This window comes from Capra hircus, chromosome 14, assembly GCF_001704415.2.
Source record: "Capra hircus breed San Clemente chromosome 14, ASM170441v1, whole genome shotgun sequence".
Classification (NCBI taxonomy): Eukaryota; Metazoa; Chordata; class Mammalia; order Artiodactyla; family Bovidae; genus Capra; species Capra hircus.
This window is the reverse complement of record NC_030821.1, coordinates 54,953,330-54,981,327: the sequence shown is the minus strand read 5'-3', so window position 1 is coordinate 54,981,327 and position 27,998 is coordinate 54,953,330. Positions and strand designations below refer to the sequence as shown.

The 27,998-nt window shown below is 37.6% G+C and overlaps 1 protein-coding gene across 7 annotated transcripts in view; it reads right to left on the bottom strand.

Annotated features, from left to right (window-relative positions):
* Window positions 1-27,998, bottom strand: part of ASPH (aspartate beta-hydroxylase) — a 190,054-nt gene that overhangs the window by 127,877 nt on the left and 34,179 nt on the right. For 4 of the 7 annotated variants that reach the window (XM_018058472.1, XM_018058470.1, XM_018058471.1 and 1 more), the window contains one exon: window positions 1,169-1,261. In XM_018058472.1, coding sequence (XP_017913961.1) covers window positions 1,169-1,261 — 93 coding nt within the window. Of the gene's footprint in view, window positions 1-1,168; window positions 1,262-10,907; window positions 13,830-15,958; window positions 16,001-21,806; window positions 24,532-27,998 lie in introns of those variants that run through there. The other 3 variants (XM_018058474.1, XM_018058476.1, XM_018058477.1) reach the window with 2 other exon arrangements.

Here is a 27,998-nt window from a genome sequence, read left to right as displayed (position 1 = left end):
GAGTACCAGCTTTGACAAACAAGGTTTTTAAAAATTAATTTAGTACAAAGTAAAATCTGAGATGCTAAATTCAAATATGCATTTAAATTCTGAACAAGAAAGGAAAAAAAATATCACTCTTGCTGCGAAGTCAGGGCATGATTACGGCAATTGTACAGGAATGTGAGAGACAGGAACTTCTCCTGGGATTATCTGAACAACAAAAACTGACAGCAACATTTTGATCTTTACTAAAAGGAAGAAGAGTAAACCAAACAGTATTCACCAATATATAGTGATAAAATCCACGCAACTACCATCTGGATTCAGTGGCTAAATCGCTGGAAAAATGCAGTGTCATACCTAACACTTCCAATAGGTGGCAAAATGAAACCAAATCTTTGAGAACTACTGAGTAAAAGAAAACGTGCAGAAATAGCACTTCATAATAAAAACGAAAGCATCAACAGGAAATGAGAGTAATGGAATCAGACTTCATTTACCAATTTATTAAGCGATTCCAGGAGTTTTTATCATATGGGTCACTGGCCCTTGAGTGACTGAGGAAATACTTGAATTGATGTGTGAATTTATGTAGATATAAAACAGGCTTCACAGATGATCCCAAGGAGTCCTGGGAAGTCTTTCATCGTAGACAGGAGGCTCATATTAAAAAGACTGGGAGCCCAACAGACCTACTTCATTAAATAATGTGACAGAAGAGGGCAAAACTAAATGTCCAAGACCTGTCAAACTTTACTTTCAGTATAATATGGCACAGTTATCCTGGACTTGGAATCAAAAAATACAGCCCTTAGTTCATGGTGTTTCTAACTTTGGTCTCAGGCAAGGAGGAGCCTTCTGTGTCTGGACTCTTAATCTCAAAAATTAAAATAATCCTGTGTGGATTTTTTCTAGGAAAAAAAAAAAAGAGAGAGTTTACTATAAAATTTCACAAGACAAGAAGAAAAAGGATTGGGTTGGCCCACCCAACCACTGAAAGTTTGTTCAGGTTTTTCTGTAACATCTAATGGGAAAATGGAACGAGTTTTTTGGCTAATCCAGTATTTCATTATTCTGTGATCATTTCAAAACAAAATTATGCATAAGACAGGACTCTGGAAGCTGCTACCTTTGGGTACCTGGGATGCAGCTAGGTGCATTTGATCAGAATCAGAGGAAAGCTTACCTGGGCTCTCCAGAACCTGATCTTCCAGCCAAGGGTACATGTCTGCCTCTTCTGGTGGCACTGTTGGCTTTGGAGCAGGTTTTTCTTTGAGGCCTGCATTTTTATCCACAAAATTAACTTGAGGTTTTTTTTTCTTTTTAAAATTTTTTTTGGCACATTAAACCAAGTAAAATAATATTTCCCAACACTTCATCAATACTGCCAATTATTCAAAGATTTCCAGTTTCTATTACATGAGAATATTGATATGCTTATAAAAAAAATAAAGTCGGAAAATAGTTCATTCTTTGAATTCACCAGGCCTTTAACATCTCTTTACCTAAATTAACCTTTCATTTAAAAAACAATAAAGCATTATCTGAATATTCACAAATCTGAAAGATCAAGTCACAAAAAATAAGTAAAATAAAATAACAAGTCATGCCTGAACTTGCCAAAAGAAGTTCAGTATGAGTTCAGTCTCCTCTTGTGTTCGTAAGTGACTAAAGAACTTCTAAGTTTTGAACTCCAAATTCAGCAATAAGACAACTGAGATGTACTGGAACTTTCTACTCTTATTGACTGCATGCCTTTCTTTGATTTATATATAATTAATTACTCTTCTTGAAAACTATAGCTAAATATGAGAAGAAAAGATACATAACTCACCATGTACAACCTTCTAAAGTTAACACATGCAATTCCATTAAAAATTCCATAAAAAATATGGGAAAAAGTTCTTTGGCTTTTCCTTTTTTATCTTAAGGAAAATAAGATATCAGGATAAATTAACACGAAAGATGATTTTAAAGTCAATACTGCTCTAAAATCTTATACATTGCTAATTCTTTGAGATTTTGTACGTAGCACATTAAAATGCATCCTAAATTAAACACAACAATTTTGAAAACTAAATTAGACTATCAAGAGCCTGACAATTCCATTTACCAAACCCTGGATTCTCTGTTACCCCACTAAGAGTCTTGTACCAGGAGCAGGTATTAAAAGGCATGTGTCTGCATGTCAACAGCTGGAGTGAAAAGATCAGGACAGAACAGAGAGGCCTTTTCTAATCTTAAGCACCTTTAACTCAATGTAGGTATACTGCTGTAATCTGGGAAATCCTCATTTACTCTCCTGCTCTGGTTCTTTGTGTTTTCCCTGACTATTCCCTCTTCTATAGCTCTTCATTTTTCTCTCATTAACAAAAACATACTCCTACCCCATCTCGCAAATCCTAAAAGACACTGAAACAGAGTTCACAGGACCCCACCTCATCGCTGATACTTCCTCTAGAAACTCATTTCTGACACTTACGCAAAAATCTAACATTAGAAAACAAACACCAACGCATACAATCGTGTTCTGCTCCTAAGTATAGATTCCGGAGAGGGCATGCACAAATAGGCGCAGATCCTAATTATAGTTCACTTTCAGGGGGTGGGGGTAAGAGATGAAAGCCTTTAGTAAAACACATCACCTTTCAAGATCCAAATTCAAGGCTGAAAACTCCCCCATGCACTTTTCCACTTAAATAACCTATGCTTAAGAGCTCTCAACTGTTACTGGGACAGGTATGGACCTCTCCATGGCCAAGTTTTGCTGAATTAGTAAGGTAAACTTTTCATCTTCCAAATCAAGAGATTCATCTTTGCACTCTCAGCACCGCAGAAAGCACCTGGTACACAGCAGGTGCCCAAGGGCGGGGGGCACCCAGCAAAGGGCTGCAGACTCCATAGGGTCCCGGCTCTAGCTGTACCAGAGTGGCTCAGGGCTGTAGAGGAGGGATTGGGGACTCATCAATTTCCCTGCTCCTATTTACTAAAGAGATGCTCATCTGAGTTCTAGCATCATCCACCATTTCAGTACCACAAGCCTAATTTGCCCAAACAGTCCCAGTTTATGTCTGTTGTCCCGGTATAATTATTTCACTCTCAAAAGTATCTCAGGTTGGATGAAAAATTACAAAGTCATTCTACTCAGCCTGTCTGCAGCAGGCTTTCAAACTGTGCTCCATGGGTTCGATAAGCAGTAAAATATGTCCCCATCAAACTAGAAAGATTTAAGCTGCCTGAAAATCCCATTAGTATTGGATTTAGAGAAAAGTTTCATTTGAGAAAAAATTTGAGGCAAAAGTGCCTGAAAACCACTACTACACATCAACACCCAGACCCACACTGGCCCTAATAACCAGCTGGGAGTTGTCTCTAAAGTTGAAATTGCAAAACATTAAACACAACAGGAGGAAGCAAAAGCCCGTAACAAGAGAAAATACTGAGCGGTTTTCTTTTCTGTCCAAAGTGGCAGCTGAATTGTAAATTTAATGATAACTGGTCATGGTGATTTTCCAGAGGTGAAATCAGCGCAAAAATAAACTATTTTGTAAACTTCAAAGAAGCTGAAGTTCTTATTAACATCTTTCCTTCCCTAGACTCTGATAAAGGTGCTAATATTTAATGAAAACGCATTCTAGAATAAGTCTTATTGATTTGATAACCCATATGAAAGCATTTACTCTGGCGTTTCCAATTTTTTTTTCTTACCCAAGTCCATTTTAGCCCATGAATCCATGAATAAGTGTTCCCCAGAAAACAGTGGTAAATCCATGTCTTGTACAAGAGTTTAGGCAAAAAGTAATCAAAAACTAAACAAGAAAAATATACACGAGTAAGGCAAAGGAAAGGTTTTCAAACTGGATTTATTGTGAGGTACACATGGCAAGGATGTGCCACTGAAATAAGTGTTCAGTCAGGTTATGAAATGAATGTATTGGTTTTGACGTTGCTGGGGCTGCAAATAACAAGACACCAACTCACACTGGCTTGAACAAGAAGGAAATTTATTATGCACTGGCTTCATCCTCAGGGTGATAATCAGGTCTCCTGAGCAGCAAAGTCCTCTTTGAGACAAGACTTCGTCCAGAAGCAAAGAACAACCTCTTCTTCAACTTCTTTCTTAGGCTTGAACAAATTTTTCCTGCAAGTTCTTATCACTCTTCCCATTTTAACAGTCAAAACCAGAACTCACTTCTATTTCTCCACTGGCAAGAGCAGCAGAGTGACCACAATTGCTGATGGTGATTATCTAGGGCTGAATGACCGTGGCAAGCCAACCACAACAGCTCCTGTATGATTTGGAAGATCATCGAATTCTCTTAAAAACATACCTTGTGTTTAGGTCTTGAGCACATAAGATAAATTAGGGAAAAAAAAAAAAAACTGAAGGCGAGGGTGGGACAATATGAGAAACAATGTTTCATTTGAAACAATATGTTTCAAACAGCACTGAAACTTGTATATTACCATATGTAAAAAAGACGACCAGGGCAAGTTCGATGCATGAAGTAGGGCACCTAAAGCTGGTGCTCAGGGACAACCCCGAGGGATGGGGTGGGGACGGAGGTGGGAAGGGGGATTCAGGATGCAGGGGAACACATGTGCACCCACAGCTGATTCATGCCGATGTACGGCAAAAACCACCACAATTCTGTAAAGTAATTAGCCTCCAATTAAAATAAATAAATTTTTAAAAAGCTTATATTTAATAACTGTGTAATTTTGCCTCCAATTTTAATTCAAACTGGAAGAAGTTATAAAAAGTAAATGACGTGAGTACTTTAAATCAACTGTTCACAGCAAGTTTAATTACCTGACACAATTACCCTAGTCCAATATCAGCTTAATTTATTCAATACTATCCAACTACACCAGACCACCATGGGAAAGAATAAATGGATTTTCTTCCCAGAAATACGTAACATTTTAAAAGTTACTAAATTGCATATTGCATTCATTCATACAACAAATACTCAGCATCTACTAACTCAAGGTGGGCTTCCCTAGTGGTTCAGTGGTAAAGAATCCATCTGCCAATAAAGGAGATGCAGGTTCCATCCTTGGGTTGGGAAGATCCTTGGGTGGGTGGCAACCCACCCCAGTATTATTGTCTGGAGAATCAAATGCATAGAGGAGCCTGGCGGTCTACAGTCCATGGCATCACAAAAAGAGTCAGACACAACTTAGTGACTAAACAAGACAAGCTTAACTCAAAGTGCTGTTCTATAGAAAACCAACACACAAAACCCCTATCACCCACAGGAAGGGAACAGTAAAAAGGTAAAAACATGAACTCTTTAGAGTATACGAGATGGGGAAAGGGATAGACCCTTTGGGAAAGAGGGTGGGACTATTCACAATAAACAGATGAGGAAAGGACTTATTGAACAGACCGAAACAGATTACTGGAGGACATCAGGGACCTGGCCTTATGAGTTATACTAGACAAGAGTCTCCAGGTAAAGCTTTGGACCAGCAAGTACAAAATTCTTCAGCAGGGAAGGTGCTGGGACTGACGAAGGACCAGGTGGCCAACACAGGCGAACAGCATAGGCCTGAGCATCAGAAAGTTCCCAGAAACTTGGCTTTTACTCTAAGAGTGAAGGATCGACTTTTTACAAGAATTACACACAAACTGCTTCCTCACCAAAATCTGGGAAAATAAGGATTATACATAATACGATGCTTCATAGGATTTTACACACTTCGCACATAAAAGCAAAGATATTTTAAAAATACAGTTCCTCAATCTTTTATATGAATCTTCACTAATTCAGTGGTGTACAGATTAATAAAAAAACTGACCTTATCCATCCAGGTTACTCTGGCTGCTGTGGTTCATGCGGGAAGTACTCCAGACTGCTACTGCTTCAAATGCAAGCAGTCTAACAGTGTAAATCAATACAGTCCAAGAAGAACTCTAACAGGTACATGAAATTTGAGACACATTCTGAGAAATCGATACACCAGAAAGGCGCTCGTACTAATTGGCCATGCTAATCCTCACTGTTGTTCCTGGCTTGTATACTCAGCAGATACAATCTTGGCAGGCTCCCCAAACGGTCCTACTGCTGCAAACTCTAAGAGCTTCCCTTGACATACAGTAAGAGCCATTCCAGATTCAAATCATCTTCACACAACCCAAGATGGACAGACAGATTCCAGGAAGAGGAGGACAAGTCAGAAGAATTAAACACTGCTCCAAAGATCACTAACAGCCTGGTTTCAGGACCGATGAAAGGACTCCACAAAGACTGGAATGGAGTGGACTCAGTTTAACAGCTCACAACATGAGGTCATGTGTAGGCGCTCAGGAATATGAGCCAAGAATTCCATCTGAATTTCATTTGAATCCCATCTTGAACACATAAACACTGCTACAACTTTGGTCTCCACAAATACAGAAAGTAGATAAAATAGTACCTCCTCATAAGGCTTTTAAGAATTAAATGTAATAATTTAAACCCAGCAAATATACACTTTTCCCCATCAGTTACTGTTTTCCTTTATTTCTTCTAAAGAAACAAACTTAACCAACCCCCCTCCTCCCTACACATACACACAACATGAACAAGGCTAAAGGCTATTTACAAGGTGGTCAAAAGCAATTATTTTTTTTTTTTAAAGCAATTATTGAAGAAGCTTCTGGGTTTTTTTTTCAGCTTTCTAATATTATTAACAGTGTATACAGACCTGACATATATTTTAATTATCTATTTTGTATGTTTACCTTTCACCAGACTTCACCAGTGGCTCAAATGGTAGAGTCTGCCTGCAGTGCAGGAGACCCGGGTCCCCCTTTCAATACACATACACTGCATGCCTGTTACTGTCAGCTACTATGATACGTAACTTTATTTAGGCATGGGACTTAAATCATAGTCTAATAACAGAGTTCAGGAATGAAGCAAAACGATGAGCATGATAATTGAAAGGTACACAGTCCAACCACGCAGGAGGATCAGAGAAAGTGAGTACAGACACGACTCAGCTGGATCCTGCAAGTGGATTTAAGCGTGGGAGCACACTGGGGGCAGAAGGGAGGTGGGCACTACAAGCAGCAGTCTAGTTTATTTTTCTCTCCATCCCCTGTTTATGTCAGAGCATTTCATGGCAGGGACTATTCTCACCAGGGCCTAGAATAGCTTCCAGTACACTGCAGAGACTCAATATATCTCCAGTGAATCAGTACATGGGAAAGAGAGATGACACAGCATGTGGGGTTTTAATTCATTATCAAAAGCAACAGAGAAACTTTAAGTATATACCTTCTGCTAACCTCTTAGGATACAAGAGAAGTAATGATTGAGGCAAGGAAGAAGTGACAGACAGACTTCTATGATGTATAGATGGTAATAAAGAGAAATAAACACATATACAAAGTGAAATCAAATGAAAACAAAGGAAAATAGATGATTTTCTGCTCTGCAGGGCTTACAAAATGGAAGTTTTTGCAGGAATTGATTTCCATGTAAAAATGACAACCAAAATTAGTAATAAACATCTAGTTTATGTGTTTTTGATTGGGGGCAGGAGGAGAAGGGGACGACAGAGGAAGAGACAGCTGGATGGCATCACCAACTCGATGGACGTGAGTTTGAGTGAACTCCGGGAGTTGGTGATGGACAGGGAGGCCTGGTGTGCTGCAATTCATGGGGTCACAGAGTCGGACACGACTGAGTGACTCAACTGAACTAATACTCAAGCAAGTGGAGGAGGCAGGGTATGACATGGAAGACTGTTACTAAGGATTTTTTCCAAGTACTCCAAATAATATTTTCATGAGAACAAGCTGTCTCGGTCTGCTACATAATACTCACACTAAGAACAAAAACTTTCTCTTTAGATAGAACCAGGGTAAAATGTAAAGAGCTTAACAACAAAATAAACTTGATTCACCTGTATTTATCAAATGACAAATTTCTTACATTCCTCTAATCACCTAAAGGTACTGCTCACCAACAACTGGGATGAGTTCTCTCTATTCCCACCACTCTAACTCTGGGATACCCAATCGGGCTCATCCCATTCAACCCTTCCTATTTGGGCAGCAGCAGCAGGAGGCACAGAGTGAGGAGGAGAGAAGGGGAAACAGTTCCATAAACTGCCTGCCTTTGGTTCAGATAAGTACAGGGTACAAATATTCACTGTGTGGCCTACCCTGCACCGAGTTCTAATTCTTCTGGTAAGTGCACACTAATTTGCATTGAGGGACTGGTCTTCCCAACACCCCACAGTTTTAAGGGTGGTACTCACAGGCCCATGGTCATAGCTTTGCGATCCCATCCCCCAATCTGAATGGATAAGGAGTAAATATGAGCCACAGGGGACTCCAGGTTACCTGAGAAGGAAGACCACCTCCTGAGAGAGTCCAAAGATGGAGAGAGAGATCCAGACCACTCTCCAAGGCCAAAATCTACAAATACTCTTGGACTTTACAGTTAAGTGAGTGCATCAGTGCTTTTTTGTCCATAGAAGCCAATTTGAATAGATTCCCATATATAATCAAAAGAATTCTGGAAAATACTTAGAAGTAAAACCAAATGTGTTCCTAATATTCTGAGGAAGAATGACAAATGCCTTCTCCATAGAAACACAATTACAATGAGACCTGCAAAACTGGAAACTAGGAATTGAATAGGTTTTTGTGGACTGGCGTACAAAACCTCTGAAGACCATAAAATCGCTTCTGTGGAAAAACGTGTTCTGAGTACAAAGCAAACTTATAAGTAAGTTTTTCATTATTAGACTAGGTATCAAATTTCTCAATTATACCATATACTTAAGACTACGTTTTATTTCGTCATTACTTTTTTCTAGGCTTGATGTTTCACATCTCCTATTTAAGCAGTATCTTTTAACTAGGCATTCTTGTGGCTTTATACATATGAAACAATATAAAAGAATTACTTTTCGATGTCCCCCTCAAAGGTCTCAGTAAAGTAGGACCCAGTACCCCCGTTTCACAAAAATACATTAGTTGCAAAGGATAAAGGACTTAAGCATGCGTCCTACCATCTGCTGATAAAAGTGGGGGAGGGAATCATAGCCCCAGTGCTTCCAAATTTTTAATGACTAACTGAAACAACCTGGTAGAATTATTACCACTATTCTGCAAAAGAAAGGGAAACATGATTGTTGACAACATACCAGCCACTCACACAGATAATGCCAGCTGCTCCCACAACCACCTTGAGGGAAAGGAGAGGAAAAACCAGCATTTCCAAGATACATTTTATAGTGAATTAACTGAGTAATCAATTTGGAGAACTATTATCAATCCCATGGACGGAGGAGCCTGGAAGGCTGCAGTCCATAGGGTCGCTGAGGGTCGGACACGACTGAGCGACTTTACTTTCACTTTTCACTTTCCTGCATTGGAGAAGGAAATGGCAACCCACTCCAGCGTTCTTGCCTGGAGAATCCCAGGGATGGGGGAGCCTGGTGGGCTGCCGTCTATGAGGTCACACAGAGTCGGACACGACTGAACCGACTTACCAGCAGCATTATCAATGGACATTAACAGAAGAAACAGTAGGGGATACACGAGAAAGGAAATAAAGTCAGAGGACACAGTTTAAATCACCAGACTCATTTCATGGAAAATGACATTTACCATTAACTTAGAACATTAACATTTAAAATCATGCTTATTACCTTTCTTTGTTTTATAATAGAAGTATATACAGAAAGTCCTTGTCACCCAACTAATCATTATGAGACCTCTGAAGTTACAAAGTTGTATGGCCATAACACTACAAAATACTCTATAAGCCAACTGTTTGTAGAATTAATTCCCTGGGATTCACTCAAACTTTCATGCTGATGGATATAAGTCAATTTCTTTACTAGCTTCTCCCTCATTTTGAAATGTTGCAGGACCATCTGTATACAATGCAAATCCATAAAATGAAACCAAAAATTTTGTTAAAAAAAATAAGATTTTAAATGGTTGATTACAAGCGATGGTAGAAATAAAACATTAAGGTATTAACCAATGAAACACAGAAGTTACACATCATAACTGAAGGGGGGGAAAAAATCAATGATGATAAAGTGCTTCTAAAGAAAGTATTTTGAACACTAAAAGATAAAAGATTCCTGGAAGCACTGATAGGCTCTCAAATATTTTTGAAAATCTGACCATCTGTACTATGACTACTTCTCACATGGAAAGTGTTGTCATACAAAGTTTAAGGAAAATTATGCCAACAATGTCACTTTTTAGAATTCTATGCATCATCTCTTAGAGCAACTTAAGAAGCCTGTTAGTGATATAAGATATATATATATACTTATATTTTATACTTTTAGTACTTAATTTTCACTTTTCAGGACTCATTCTAACTCCCAACTACTGTAAATTATGAAATTTTGTCCCTATTTTTAGTTGACGTTTCCACAGGGTGACCTTTTGGTTTTAGTTACTCAAACAGTACGAAGCAGCAGAATATAGAAATAATTGTGTATGGAGTAAAAAGCAAGTAAAACTAAGGAAGCAAGCATAATTTTAACCCATTAATCATGACCAAAAGCATATCTTGCACCAAGTTTTTCAAGTAAACAGTAAGTGTCAATGCATTTGCGTAAAGTGTCATGTCAACTTCAATAAAATTCAGTTGACACCTTTATTTACTGAAGAAAATGGGAGGAAAGAATATAAGCCAATTCCCAGTTCATAAGAGCTCTTGAAATGTTTCTGATGTTTAATAGAGAAGTTTGAATTCAATTTGATTCTTGAGCTGTGATTCAAAGGAAAATTCAATGATAGAACTAAAATATTTTCAAGTGCTTTGCTAAATAGCAACACTCCAGTATTCTTGCCTGGGAAATCTCATGAAAAGAGGAGCCTGGTGGGCTACAGTCCGTGAGGTCCTAAAGAGTCAGATATGACTAAGTGACTAAACAATAGAACAACAACACCAACAAAAAAACAGACATTTATTTGCTTACACTGATTAGTTTTTCTAAATTTTTATCACCAATTTCTTAAAGTTTAGCATATATGTACATTATGCCCTGTAGGATTAATAGTCTTTCAAAAACCAGGGTAAAATTTACCAGAACGCCCTCACTAAAGGTAATTATAATTCTCTGCCCTCCTCTGCAAGGGAGGGAAAAATAAGTCATCTGTACAGAAATTAACACGAAAATTTGGTACATAAATTAAAAAACTCAATCCATTTATCTTGGCAAGATCAAACATCAGGATATGTTTTTTAAAGGTTATAATTTTATATGGTTGGTGGATATAGTTCTGCTTTTCATTCTGTTCAGTTATCAGAGCCTCCCTCTTCTTTTCCCAGAAACTCTATTCTGCAGAAAATGTCACATGGTTTGAGAGGGACACCACCCCCACAACCCTCACCCAAAGATTTATGTATAGGAGCCAGCCTGGGAAGACGGACCCAACCCCAACTACAGAGTTGGCCACAGATGCTTCCAGACCCAACCAGGACAGCTAGATTCCTACGACTTCTTTCCCAGAGCCAGCCCAGAAAACTGCATCCTTGCACAAGGATGGCTATACTAGAAAGATTGTTTCTTGGACATGTGGAAGGCTACCACCTTCATCAAATGTTAGAACCTCCATGGAGAATAAAGTCAAATATAGATCAATAGAACCAAGACTTGAGGACAGAGCAAGGAATAATCAGCTCTGATTACAAGTGTGTACTCGAGATCTATTAATATTCACTTCAAGCCAATGCCCCGCATTTGCCAATCAAATGAGCCATAAAATTCTCCGTGGTTTACTGTGCTCCTAGAACTGATCTATAAAAACAACATAATCCAGACTGATCAGCACATGAAACCCCAAATTAACACATGTGACAATTTCTTTGGGCCCCAGTTTTTAAACAATAAAATCATAGGGCTGGGTTACAGATATTAGACCAGATATTCTCTAGGCCCCCATGCTGTGTAATTTTATTATATCAGTTGGAATTCTTGTCAACTAAATGAATGCATGTGCTTGGTTTTAAGCAGGAAAAGCTGCGACAATATTATAAAACATGTACAATACTTTTAGAAAATTTTACACTTAATGCTTCTTCATTTCTGACTTGAAATATCTTTAATTGGGCCAAAATCTCTGCTTTTAAAAGCTCTTCATAGAAAAAGCTGAAGAATTATTAAAAAATAAAATAAAATTTTTGTGGCAGCACTTACAATTTTGTTACAACCAACCAGGGTGCTCCCCTCAAATTCAGTAACTGAATTTTGCCAGCAGTCACCATTAAAGACTTAAGACTTCATGCAGAACAGCACAGACTATTTGTCAAAAAGTACTTCTTACTGCAATTTCATTTTATTAAATGTTTTCTGAATTCAATTTTGATCTCTAGTTAGATCTCAGATTGGCAACTCCTTAGAAATGGTAAACAAATATGATACAATCAAATATGAAAAATATGCACTATTCCAACAATAGAACTGAAAAATTGTGATACGAAATGAAAGTACATAACTTGAAATAATTAAAACCTTTCTATAATGATTCTGCATCTGTAAAGATATCATAAACAAGTGTTCTAAAATTGTTCTTCTACATAAAATTCTCTTTTATCCAAGGCTGGTTCTAGAATACTCAAAACACAGTGAATATCCAGTGTTTATTGGGCGACAGGAGAAGGTGGGGGACAGATGGAGAGATACTGAGGAGGGGTGAGGAGTGAGGCAGCAAGGAGGGGTGAAAAGGGAGGTAAAGCAGACCGCAAAAGACCAAGCAGGAGAGAATGAAAGGAGATGCAGAAGGTGGAGCTGCATGGGGAAGAGCCTCAGGAAGGGGCAGTCCCCAGAGAGGCGGGGGAGCTGGCCGGGCCATGGGAGTGAGACATGCAGGTGACATCCTGAGGAGATGCCCTCAGAAGGGCTTGCGGCCTGGCGGGGGCGCGGGGCGGGGGCGGGGGCGGTGCAGGAAGAGAAAGACAGGAAGGAAAGGGGAAGGAGAAAGGGAGTGGAGGAAGAAAAGAGTAGGTGAAGAAGAAAGGGAACGCAGGAAAGAGGAGGGAAGAAAACCAGCTAACAGAAAAAGAAGGTAACTTCCTAACTCCCTATTTCTCATGCCTAAAACTTACAAATCACTCTGCGTATAAATGCTATTTAAAAATTTAAAATTCTTACTTCACTCCAATGAAGATATTCTATTTTAATAAATTCATTACAATTCAGATTACATATACATTTATCTGGATATATGATCATTAAATTAATAAAAACAGACCTTATTACATCACATTTGTATTACATATTTTTTAAAAACTTCATCTTTTAAATGTAGGAGCATGAGACAGGTACCTCAATTTCAAAGAATTTATTTGCTGAGCACCAATAAATCAATTCAGTATCAGTATATGAATCAATATTCAGTGGCTACATGACACATCTTCCCCAACCAGAGCAATACTAAGCTTTCTATGCCCTTTAGCAGCAAATCATGATGAAGCTTATTACCATTTCCGACTTGCTGCTGCTCCAGCTTTAGCTCTTTCTCTTCTGGTTATTTCCCTTGGCTAAGTGTGTGTGTTTGGCAGAGCTTCTCTCTTCCCTTCTCTCATCTTTGTCTCTGGGTGCCACTTTACCAGGAACATCCTTGACATTTGTGGATTTCCTTCTGTTTTCCTTGGCTTTAGTACCTTTCTCCAGTCCCACTTTCTCCTTTTCTCTGTCTTTTTTACCCCTAGGAGCCTCTTTCTTGGAAGCATCTGAATCTGCAATCTTCTTATCCTTCCGATCATCCTCTTTTTCTCTCTTCCCCCTTTTTCTGTCTTCAGGCTTACTTTCTTTCCTCGACTCCAGCTTGTCTTTTTCCTTCTTGAGCTCTTCTTTAGTGGGTTCTTTAACTTTCAGGTTTTCCAATTAAAGGAAAGAATGTTTATTGAAGGCATCTCAATTCATAGACAGCAACTTAGTGCAAAAATATTACCTTTTTTTCTATCTCCCTACACAAGAGATGATCATTCAAAAAGTGATTTTCACCTACTAGTTTTAAATTGGCTAACAACAACAGGTTCAAACCTCTATGAGGTATCAGCTATAAAAGAAATGCTAGAATCATATTTTTCTAGCTTGCAATATTGTGTGTTTGTCTCAAAACAAGGTTAACATGCAAGATTAATAAAATGAGCCCATCCACAAAGGCAGCACTTTACTCAAAGTGTTAACAACTCACATTTCACAGCTATTAACAACATAATTAAAGGAACACTGGCAATGTAAGAACAAATTTTCCATAACTTACAAGTATCTGCACAAAGATAATTTTAAAATATTTAGCTCTAAAAAAAAATTATGTCCTTAAAGTATTTGCATTTGCATTCCTTGGAAACAAATATATTGCACCAATGAAACGTTAAATACCATTTAATTTTCTCAGTGTAAAAAAATACAATTTCCATGAATATGAAATTTTAAGGTTGTTATCTATAGTACCTAAAATGACAAAGAGAACTTCTTTTCTACTCTTATTCAACATCATGGAATCAGTATTCCTTTAAGTATATTTCCTGCTATTTTGTGTAGAGCCACTCCAAGCTAACACCTGTGCTGTCCATGCTCACAGGAGAGACAACAATTGAATCTACAGGTGACTCCAAATCTCGCAACAGGTGCTGCTTTCAACTTGCTTTAAATAAAGTTTAACAGTCCTGACTGCAAAAGCTGTGAATTTCAGCTTCTTGCTTCTCTCATTAAGAAATCATAAGAGAAGCCAGGTGTTCACTGTATAGTGTAGCAGGTAAGCAGAAACAAAAAAGAGATTTCTTTAATAAAATATGGAGGATGTTTCTGCACATCAGAATGCCAAACTTATGCAGTACAAAATGTTACTCAATTCTTCCTGCCAATTTTATTAAAACCTCCTAAAAATACACAATGGAATTCATAAATCACCAACCGTCCTCAGAGTCCTCATTCTCCTTCAGCGCCATTCAGAGTGACATAGAAAAGGTCGCTGACAAAGGCAGAATGCTAGTACAAAACTGGCAGGTCTTACTCTGCACACAGTTTTAAAATATTAAATTTTTAATGTTGAATTTGCCTCTCTAGATCAAGAAGCAAAATTATACTTCATTGGCCATTTATTTCATAATTATTTACATAAGAATAAAATGGTAAAAATTGTTTTCTTCCCAGGAATTATTCAGGTGAGATACTAAAGTTAAAACATTAAAATTTCTTCCTCTTAAAATTAAAGCACAAATCACAAACCCTATAAACCACACAGTAAAAGTCTGACCTGTTAATGTTTCACCAAAATCAAACTACAATGTGCCAAGCACTGAACACAAAAAAATACTCCAAGTTTATGTATATATGTATAAAAAGCATGCACTTTCCCCATGCCCCTCTCCCTAAAGGACAGAAATATTTACAAGTGTTTCAAGTGAACAAGAAAAACCATGGGGATATAAAATAAGCCTGCAATAATAAGTGTTAGATCATATAGAATGCTTAACAGGTGTAATGATTTTCAATGAATTAAAATATCAAATACAGCAAATTATATGCTGGCATAATGCAGTGCTCCAGATTATAAATTTTCACTTTACTAAAAATTACAAGTTTGATCACACTAGCTTTAATTGTGCTCTAAGGCAACATCAACAGCTTCTGGAGAAATGAAATCAATCGCTGATGAATTCATCTGTATTTCCAACTTAACTAAAAAATTTAGACTAAGAAATGTTTTACAAGAAAGGTAGGCTATGTATACTGCAAACTTAGTATGTGTAATTTAAAGACTATTTCAAGGTTTTGATAATTTGAAAAGGAAATTACTTAAAAGCCTGAGGCAGAAATTTCTTTAATGAAATCTTGATAAAACTACTTATGACCAAAGGTGTACCCAAAACCAAAAAGCGGTAACGTTTAGCATTAGTAGCTGCATCTACAAAACACATCTATAAACTGTCATGCATTTTCAAGCATTAAACTTGATTCACTCAAGGCTAATTTGAAAAACAGAAAATACCTTTAGCCTTGGTTTTTCTCTTGGCTAACCCACCAGGTCCTTCTGTTGGTGTTTACAAGATGAAAATAGGTTATAAACAGAAAACAGTAAGGTAATTAAAAAATAACTGTCTATAAAATAGTTAAAACAGAAGCATTGACTAACAAATTTAATTCACCATTTAAAAAATACACTCCTCCAATATACAAAACTATCTATCATTTGTATGTCATTTTAGAACCTTTATCTATAACCAAAAACTACATTTTTTTTCAAAAAAAAATTTTTTTTGATTTAATTAACTTCACAACCTGCTTTAGATCTGAAAGAACTCTTGGCTTTAGAAATGTCTAATTACCACTGGGAATGACATTTTCCTCTCACTGGTTCCCAGATGCCAGTGGACTTCTGCTTAGACATGGATGATTAATTACAGGCACCAGAGTTGAAAGGACCTGGGGACCCCACTCAGTCATCACTGCCTCTCAAAAATAGGACAGCACATAAATATAGAATTTTACTTTTCATCGTCTAAATTATCATGGCTTTACCCCCATAGCTTCAAACTTTTTCTATAAAAAACTACATGAGTAAGAATTATACAGTTACAGAGGGATATGTTTACTCTCCATCTAAAAACTTTCCAAAGGCTTTCTATTTCCTCTCTAGGCAAATGAACGTTTTGGTAATGCATTTATTTTTTAACCTTCTAACAAATGTCAGTGAGTTGGACCATAAAGAAAGCTGAGTGCCGAAGAACTGGTGCTTTCGAGTTGTGGTGCTGCTACTAATGCTAAAGACTCTTAAGGGTTCCATGGACAGCAAGGAAATCAAACCAGTCAGTCCTAAAGGAAATCAACCCTGAATATTCACTGGAAGAACTGATGCTGAAGCTGAAGCTCCAACACTTTGGCCACCTGATGCGAAGAGCTGACCCATTGGAAAGGACCCTGATGCTGGGAAAGATTGAAGGCAAAAGGAAAAGAGGGCAGCAGAGGATGAAATGGTTAGACAGCATCCCCAGCTCAGTGGACATGAAGCTGAGCCAACTCCGGGAGATAGTGGAGGACAAGGGAGCCTGGCGGGTTATAGTCGACGGGGTCACAAAGAGTTAGAACAAGACTTAGCAACTAAACAACAAAAACACGAAACATCAACACCATCTCCTTACAATTTCATTCCCAGCCAGCTGATGCTCCCAGTTCTATCTTCTGTTCACATAAATGTTATCTTACACTTATGCACAGCAAACTTTCCAAAGTGGCGTTCCAGGTTGCCAATCCATTTCCTGGGTACACCAGGATGGGAAACCTAGTGACGCCTGCTCATCTCCTGTGGATACAGTGCCATGTACAACCTGTCCTCTACAGTGAAGGTCTCGAGCGCTGTCCCAAGAAAACCCCTACACCCTTTTACACGTACAGCAAGTCCTCTACATAGGAACAAGTTCCATTCTAGAGAGCGTTCGTAAGTCTAATTTGTTCATTAGTCCAACAAAGTTAGCCTAGGTACCCAACTAACACAATCAGGTATATAGTACTGCACTGTAATAGGTTTATAATAGTTCTCACACAAATAATACATAAAAAGACAAACACACAAAAATAACACATTTTTAACCTTACAGTACAGCACCTTGAAAATTATAGCAGTACAACAGCTGGTATATACAAGGGCTGGCATCAAGTGAACAGGCAAGGAGGACTGGAAGAGGGAGAGGAGGTGCGAGATTGTAGAGCTGAAGGACAGTCAGCAACAGGAGACGGAGGGAAAGCTGCAAGTCACTCATGCCTGACACTGATGGAACACATGTTGACATCTTTGAAAGTTCTCAACTTGAAGGTCTGTATGTAGAAGACTTACTGCACTCCTGCTGGAAACCATGGAACCCCCTCGCTACGTTTCTCAAAACCATGATCACACTCCCACTTCCAATATGAGATATTTTTACTCCTGTTATACCTTTGAGTCCTCCTCCATTCCTAAATCCCTTCCCCTTTCTCTTTGTGGAAATTTGTTTCCATCAAATGCGATAGTTCACGTGAGAATGGTCATTTAGTTTGGTTGAGATATCACCACTGTCATTCTGGAGAAAATAAAGTAATACTATATCTTACCACTGACTACATTAAAAACAGAAATGTGAATTAGCTGTTCCATGCGGCTATCTCTATCTGTCTGGTTATTTGATATACATATATAACCAAAACCAGTGTGTGTGTCTGACTACTATCTTTCACAGACAAAGCCCAACTGTTTCCTAAACTCTATCAAGAACAGCACACCACCTTGTAATACTGAATGCTATCTTGGACCACTCCCCAATAAAGTATATTTAGATAAAAAACCCATTTTTTAAATGACAACTTTAAAATTCATGAGTATTACCCAATGTGCAAAATAAATTAGTATAAAGCATGAAAAAACACTTTTAATGATGCTACTGCCTCTCCCCCCATTTCTACACATTCTTGACTGGCAGGCCTAGATACTCCCTTACAAAGCAGAGTGGTGGGAACCGGACTATCCCCTTCAATATTATGATGTAGTCAAAACTGGTGAAAAGGCTAGAGTTAATTTGTGTCATAAATGAGCCAACACATTAAATCGACATCAGATTACTTGATTAGAAAAGAAAATATAAGTATGTGATTTAAAGCTTTGCTTTTATATATTCCTAATTCCGAACAGAATTAAATTATCATTCATATCAATGGCTAGTGTGGACTCTCCCTGTAATGCTGTGCAAAATTAACAACGTACCCTCTTTTTCTCCTTTTCTTTCTTTATGGCTATAGCCAATGCACAGAGGGCAAAAAAAAAATTAACAATTTCATCAAACAATAGAATTCATGATAATAATTCCCTAAAAATAATTTCTAAATACTATGGAGAAAACTGTATCAATTGGAGTCTGAAAAGAAAGCATCTTTGTACTCTTTTATTTGGATGAAAGTTATTTTTATTGATAGAATATGTTCTAATTGAAGGCAATGATCAGACAAGCATTACGATGTGACTATGGGCAAAGAGAATGGCAAAAAAAAAAAAGCATCATCATGTTTGCTTTTTTTTCCCCTGTAAGTTTACTTTGATGGTTTTAAAATGATTATTATTAATAGCTCAGTTGATGCTTTGGGAATTCTTATACTGAAAATTAGGGGAAAAACATTTTTTTAAAGCAGGTCTTATATTTTTCTCTTAGAACCTGAGACAGTTGCCTAAACGTAATTAATGCTACTGTGGCAACTGCCTCATAGACACTACCTCAGATACATTTTCCAAGTGAAATGCTATGGAAGAAGTTTAAATGCTGAGTCATGAAGCCAATGGTCGGACCTGCAGTTCCACCACAACTTTAGAAGACTGGCTCCGTTACAGAAACCCAAGTAGGCTTTCAGGGAGTTTGTCACAGAATCGATTGGCTGGGTATCATGTCATATTTAGGTCACCCCAGTCACTCCCACTGTCCCTGGTGAGACCAATGAGTCACCCCGAGCCTGCTTTGTATCTTCCTCCTGCCTATCAAAGCATCATGATTTATTTCAACGCCTATTACCAATGAGCTCCAGATGCCTAAGAGAAGATCCTGTGAGTTAGCCTGTCACTCTAGAACCTGAGTCTAGTCTTCATAAAATATAAGCGAGGACGTTATACACCAAAACAGAAACCTGATGAGCGCCTACAGTACAGGGAACTCACTCAGTGCTCTGCGGTCACCTCAATGGGATGCTGACTCACACTGCTGTACGGTAGAAACTAACACAATATTGAAAGCAACCATACACCAATTAAAAAAAATAAAAGATCCAGTTGCAAAACACACACAAAAATGAGGCATAACTAAAGAAATACATTTTTAAATGTGTAAGTAATATTATGGCAATAAAGTTGAAAACAAACCAAAAAACACTACACCAATTCTCTGTTTATTTTTAAATTGATGGCATAACAATATTATCACAGACATTTCTGAAAAAAGGAAGCTACAAACCTTCCACCCATCAAGGATAAGGGAAGATCAGAACATCGGAGAATTGAAAGACTAAAAATTTAAGAACAGATTACATCCAGAGACTAAGAGCATGAATAAAGATAAAATGCAGACTCAAATGCAAATGAGATAGCAGAAAAATCACCTGAAGACCTTTACTAGCATAGGTCAGGTCACTGTATTAACTTCAAAGTGTCAATCACTTCTCTTGAAAAAAAATATATACCCAATAATGTTTTCACTAATTTAAGCTTTAAAAAAAAAAATCAGTGTTTTATTATACAATGAGTAATTCCTAAAGTTCTCATCACCAGGACCAACCCCAGCAAATATTTAAAAATACCCTATGTTGGGCTCAGCTTTGAAGAGGAGTCAAAACCAGGCTAACCTCACTCCCAACTTCAAGGAGTTCAAAATTTAGTTCATATCTACTCCTGTGTGTCACACGGTTATCTCAATAAACAACCAAGGCAGAGAATTCAGTATACTGTTTCATCAATCAGCTTGTGATGATAAAGTCTGCATCACTGAATTTTATAAAAAGTGTGCACATCCATAGTGATCAGAGAAATTTCCATAGCCCCCAAATGCAGAAAATGACTTGTTTCATAGAGCAGGATCTGATTTAAGATGGGTCACTGAGTGTCAGTCCCCAAAAGGTGTAACTGCAGGTGTTCAAATTCATATCTGTCTATACTTCTATCTGCTTTTGCTAATTCTCCAAAATTACAAACATCAGGACAGACAAGAAAACATTTTGCTCCATCTAGCTAACTGTAAATGAGAATAACCAGAATTCAAGCAGAGAAAAGTTTTTCTTACATGTTTGCATTCAGCTCTAAATGATAGGGAGGTAATTTCTAGAATAAAGAATCAAGTGCAAGATGAAAAAGCAGTATTGTTGATGTTCAGTTGCTTAGTCATATCTGACTCTTTTGCAACCCCATGGACTGTAGCCCAGCAGGCTCCTCTGTCCATGGGATTTCCCAGGCAAGAATACTAAAGTGGGTTGCCATTTCCTTCTCCAGGGGATCTTCCCAACCCAGGGATCAAACCCACGTCTCTGGCAATGGCCTGAGGCAACTGGGAAGCCCGAAAAAGCAGGAATCACCCAGTATTCCATCATGTCCAAGTCATCTGCAAGATACAGCAAGCTGGCAGCTGGACATCAGGGATCAGTGCCCAGGAGATGCCTCTCCAACTGACTTAAAGCGCACCCCTCACATCCCAGGGGAAATGAGGGCTGAAAGAAACTGAAGTGCAAAAATGAAGTCCTCTGAATGCCACCTCCTTACTTTTGCACCTAATTCCACAGAATTCAGTGCCTTTTCAATTGGACAAAAAGCAGTTTCATCTGAGGAAGCGCAGCTCGTAGGAGACAAGGCCATGTGAACTCAGAACACAGTCCTCAAAGTGCTTTCGGTTGTTCCAAACTGGAAATGCAGAGTAAGTCTGTCTGTGATAAGTTGCTTCAGTTGCATATGACTCTTTGCAACCCTATGGACCTTAGCCTGCCAGGATCCCCTGTCCATGGGATTCTCCAGGTAAGAATACTGGAATGGGTTGCCATCCCCTTCTCTAGTGGATCTTCCCAACCAGGAATCGAACCGGCATCTCTTATGTCACTTGCATAGGCAGGCGGGTTCTTTACCAAAAATATAGAATGTAAAATTCCTTAAGAACTACATATACTCAAACTAACAATTACATTTTTGTCTTGTTTTGTTCCTAAAGCTTAAGAGACACAAGCTAGTAAAGGATTTCTATGATCAAACAGAAAATGACACAATAAATAATTAGAAGATTAAGAACTATAACATATACAATAAATAAAATGTAAACGAGACCACTTTGATCAGCTTCAAAGTACTTTATACCAGTTTGGTAAATATCTTTATTTTCTCACCAAAGCAAGCCGTGGGCACAAGTTGAAGGCTGTCACAGAAGTCAGGGGTTCACCAGTTACCTGGATTTTATCATCATCAGAGGCTTTTCAAAGGGCTGATCAGCAGGGGTACCAAAAAAAATGGCAAAGGAAACCACATCCTTATTTTTCACTTACAAAAATTCAGCATAATTAATTTCTGTACATAAAGTGTACATTAGTAGTGTGACAAAAAAGCAGTCTGATGAAAAATTAATGATTCTGAATACTTTTAACACACAAATTTCATTATTTACTACTCACAAACTGATCAAACATCTTCTAGAGTTAGTAGCAATGAAGCATTAAGAAACAAGACTGCCTTAAAAAATACATCTCAGACGCTGGACTAAAGGAATTTCTCTGAGAGTGAGGCTTAAGACTCTTTTTGAATTTAAACCTAACAAACTCTGATATGTCACAGTACTCAAATTCAAAGTGAAAAAACATGATAAATAGGACAAAGACAGCATAAACTTTCAGAAAGAACATTATTAAATCCTACTCATTTGCTTCAAAATATTAACATTCCAAAATTAGAAGCTTTTGATTGTCAGAATCATTAACAGAATGAAGCATATTCCTTGAATAATTAGGAAAAGACAAACTAGGGTTATAATAATCATTTAAGCGTTAGGAGATCATTGTCCAGTGTACATGTGTGGTAAGTCTCACAGTCCTGTCTGACTCTTTTCAACCCCACGGACTGTAGCCTACCAGGTTCCTCTGTCCATGGGATTCTCCAGGCAAGAATACTGGAGTGGGTTGCCATTTCCTTCGCCAGAGGATCTTCCCAACTCAGCGATCAAACAAACATCTCTTCTGTCTCCTGAATTGGCAGGTGGGTTACTTACTATTAGCGCCACCTGGGAAGGCCCCAATATACAACACATGTATCTGTTTCCAAAAGGAGTTATGAATAATGCTTTTAAAAGTTAAGATTAGCAAACTAGACAGTTTCCCCCAACACATGTAAATATTAAGTCAAGGGGAAGTTGATAGGTTCTAGGGTTTTGATTTGAAATTTTACTTTCAGGCTCTTATTTTGACAGCCTGCAAGAGAGACTTCTAAAAAAGAAACTAAGTTGGTCATATTCCCTTCTGAAAAAAATGGTGAATAATCTACTTTCTGAAAGCAACTTGATTAAAAGGGAAAAAATAAGAATAAGTATTTGAAAAGTAGAAATTATAGTTAAATAAAATGTTAAAAAACACAAATATTTTCCAATGTTAAGCTCTATAAGGAACCAAAGCTAAGCTAAGTTTCACAGAGGCTCAAAAAGATGTAAAAACATGAATCACCACTCTCAAAAAGGGAAAAAGAAACTAGGAGTCTTGGGTTTTATTGCTCTTAAGCTGTAAGAGCTTTATTTGAGGTGGGAAATGAATGAAATCTCATTTTAAGAAATGCATGTTATCTATGTCTAATAATACCATTGCTCTTGCTATCACTGAAGCAAACGCAATTTAAATGAATTAATTCAAAGGTGTTTTTAAGGTTTTCTAATGGCAAAAATAGATTAAAAAAATTTACCACTTCAATGAATTTAATTTTAAAAACCATATTATACCTAAGCCAAAGTTGATGGCCAATTAATAAGGTAATATAGGAAAAAATGGAAAAAGACTGTAATTTAGGATGAATAATTTTAATATGTACAACATTATTTAAGATACATATTTACATTTTCCTTCCTGTGTAATAAGCCTCCTTTAAGAAAAATACAAATTACTTTCTCTGGATGTATATTTGGAAATGAAATTAAAAATAAATTTTGCTTTCAAAGAGAGAAAGATTCAGACACACTACTATCTGAATACAGCAACTGAACTACCCTAAGGCAACAACATGGGGTTATTTTCAAAGCACCATGAATACAGAATTTGACACTGAAATCTGTTATTAATCCATCTGACAAATCAACCTAAACAAATTACAATAAAAAATATCAGCTTTTTAAAGAGCCATAATTTTACACATCAATCAAGTTAAGGATCAACAGAGAAGCATTGAAGGCATGAATCATGCTAGCAATATTTTTATAATCAATTCCACTGTAATCATCTTAATGAATAGCATGTTAGAAAGACAGGCAGCAAGGGTTAATCACAAAACAATCTATTAAGTTTCTGAATTTAGTTCAGTGAGCACATGAGTTGAAACAAAACAATACAGAAACCAATTATACTACGAAGAACATCATTCTCAGCACTTTGTGAACCACTAGGAGGAATGCTGCTTTCCTCAAGTGGGAAAGTCAAGCAAGGGACTAGTTAGGCGCTATACTGGGGGAAAGATCACATGATTGCCTTGTATTGTCCCATCAAGCTGCCCCACTGCATGTTAAGCCCTGGGTGAGCGAAGGAAAGAGAGAAAAAGGAGACTGCTTCGGGGGTTCATAAGCCAGTGACTTTAGCCCCTGCATCAAAGTTATTGGTTATGTAAATCCAAGATGACGCAAGTCTTGCCCTGAACCCCTTCATTCTGTGACGTCCCATCAACGCCATCTGCGGTCTCACTTTCTTCTTCTTCTTCTTCTAGCATTTCAAAAGGAGTCATTATATCATAGAGAAATGAGAGGAAACCATAAAACCAATCTGAACTTTCCTCTGCTAAAATATTAAGGACTTCCTCAAGAGAATCAATATTTTCATTACTGCCATCTTTGGTCAGGCCTACATAAGGATAAAGGAAGAGAGAAAGAGAAAATGAGAGCAGTTAAGTGGAAAAAAGAAGTGTTGGAAGAGTGATCTCAAAAAAGGATGTGCATCATGGTCAAGGACATTTACAGAAAAGACATTTTGGAAAATAAAGAAATGGGCTAAGATGCACATCTTACAATCAACTCTCAATCATACGGACTAAAGGAAAGGCGGCTGGATCAATCTTCAGCCAGTCCCTCACTGGGTTTCTCATCAGAGAATTGAAAACCCAAAAAATACAAAATTGCAGCAGCCAAAACTGACTCACCCACTTCAATGGGAAAAGTGAGTAAAAGTAATATGAGGATAAAAAGACACTTCTAACAAGCCCCACCTCTCCTCATTTAGCACCCAAATATTATCGAGAGTTGATTATACAAATATTTACATACATCAATAAATATTTACATTCACCAATAAATATTCACTGAAAATAGAAACATTTGTTTCATCAATTTTTTTCCTTTTAGGAGCTGGAGTTAATTTAGGAAACTCTGCAATTAACATGATTAGCAGGCTTACTGTTCAGCTTCCATAAATGGGTACCAGTGTGCTCCAATTCTACCACATAATCAACTTAAATTTTAACACTGTAAAATGTCAGCTTCATTATGCTGTGATTACTTGACTCATGGTCCTATAGTTCTGACAATTAAGAGTCAGCCAGAATTAATAACGATTCATTCACCCTACCAATATGAAACGTGATCAGTCACCTGCACTGGGAACATTCCAGAGTTCTCTACTTATCAGCTCCTGAAATTAGCTTCTACTGCAAAGATCCCTGATACCTGTTATTTTCAAGTCTTGGCCCCCATCAGACCCCCATGATGGAAAGAAAGCAACATATATATTGTTTTTATCATTTGCTGTCTTCCTGTGAAGAATTGGCTTTGAGTATGACTAGCCTCTTGCTTCCAGCAGGTCTCAAAGTCCACAAACACTGTCAATTTCTATAATTTTGACAGGGTGGGAAAAAAAATCAGCTGGAGGGTTCTGGCTGTAAGAAATATGAGCATCCATGATTGTAGAGCTTTACAGGTTAGAACCACCTAATTCAGTATTCCTGGCTTTGGCAATACAAAGTCTGTCCACAAAGCATAACTACCGGCAGGTAAGGGATAATAACAAGACAACTAGTCTAATATTAAAGGTTATAGTGAACTTTCCCTGTATTAGTCCACAGAAGAACTACACTGCACCATTCTTCATGTATCTGGGGTGGGGTGGGGGACACAAACTACAGTTGGTATTTAGATAACTTTTTGATCAACCCAGAATGTCTCTTCACTGAATTGAAGAGTTAACTAAAGCTATGAACAGAGATCTGTCTTCCCACTCAAGACTGGATGGAAATATCATTGTTTCTTCTTGTTCAAAAGGAAGATACACATAGAAGCTGTATATTTAGAATAAATGGGCATCCCGTGTGGCTCAGGTGGAAAGAGTCTGCCTGCAATGCGGGAGACCTGGATTCAATCCCTGGGCCAGGCAGATACCCTGGAGAAGGAAATGGCAACCCATTCTAATATTCTTGTCTGGAAAATCCCATGGACGGAGGAACCTGGCAGGTTACAGTCCATGGAGTCGCAAAGAGTCAGACACAACTGAGCGACTAACACATATTGAGAATAAATATATTTCTTGTTCTCCATTTTCCAGTCTAAGTAATTTCAAGTATTAAATATAAAATATAAAACTTTACTACCCCTCAGTATGACAGGCTGAAGTACACAACAAATGGGCAGAAACATTTAAAAAAAACTAATTACCCAACTATGCAACCTTTCTGTGGTTCTTAAGACAAAAGGACTAGTCCTAAGAGAAGAAGAAAATATGTTCTGGGTACGCAATTCTTTGTCTCTAAGAGAAGGCCTGAACCAAGGAGCAGGGTGTGAGTGCCTTTGACTGGGCAACAGCCAGCCTTCCCTTCTGCACACTCATGCACCTGTCAAGCTACAAATATTTGTCAAGGCTCTATGAGTTACCTTCCCTTTTGTTCTCTAGCCATACCTGATGCCAGCTGAGTACCAGTCGCGGACAAAAGGATAATCATGTGTCATGTTACTCTAAGAAAACGTTACTCCTGAAGCAATGTTACTCTAAGAAAATGTTACTCAGTATTTATTCCTCTTTCCTATTGATTTCACTTGGGAAACATATTTTCAAAGAATATATTTTTGGACAGTATAACTTTCAATTATCCAAACCTAAATCAAAGACATTTATTTTAGATAATGTGGCCACAAAACTAGGAAGCCATATAAACAAGACCAGGCTTAGAACATTTTCAAAGTATACCGTAAGGGCCATGGCCAGAAATAAATAATAAAATGAACGATAGCTGTTGATCTTGATATACTCACGTATTTCATTTTCTCTTTATATTTTAAAAGAAAAGCCAAACTTAGAAATGTGAAAGAAATGTAAATATGAATGTATACATTTCCTGAAATGGATAAAATTTAGATACATGCAAATTTAAGACTCCAGGAAGAAATACTAATGAAATAAATGCCAAACCTATGGAAGTTCAGCATAACTAGGAATATTATCACACCTGCCCTGCCAAACTCTCACCTAATCTCTGACTTCCTCCTCTCATCCCTCTTGGGCATTCCCTCTGCCTTAATCCAAAGCTGTTATACTAGAGCTTCAGCTTCTCCAAGGAAAGCATATCCCAAGGTCTAGCTCTTTTTGGGGTACACAATCTGCTCCCCCATAATCTCTCCCTGAGCATACAGAGCCCAGCAGCACCTGAGCCCCCCCAAATTCACCTGGTTCTTGAAATCACCCTCCAGACAGAGGCACAACTCAGCGACAACAACCTCACAATGTAGAAAAGAACTTTAGTCATAAAATTCAATTCCCATCAAGGTTGTAGATTCATGCAGAGAATCTAAATGCTATAGAATAAGGTTAGAGGACAAACAGTTCACATTCGTTTCCTTCATCTTTACCAAAGCCACAATCCAACTGTGAATTAGTACACATAATACAGTAAAATAGTGTGTCATAGCCTTTTTGCATGTAATGGTCAAATTACCAAATGATCCTTCATGTTCACCAACTGGGTTCTACTCCCAGTATATGATTCTTATAAAAAGATCAGGTTACCATTTGCCCATTCCACATACGTGGCTACCCACAAATGAGAATGTTCTAAATTACAGTTAAACTCTTAATGGCTGCTTAAAAATACCGAGGGGAAAAAATTTTTGAAATCTAAAATTCTAAAAATCAACTTATTAATGTGAATTTGAAGTAGAAATAAATATGTGCTATAGGAGATATATCACTTTAATTTTTAATAGTTGGTGTTTCCTAATAGACCAGATAGCTGATTTTAAGCACCTTAAAAAAAAATAAAAACAAAAAAACAACCAAATGTAGTAGGTAATATTATTTCTAAAACAAGGAAACTTGGCCCATATGAAGCT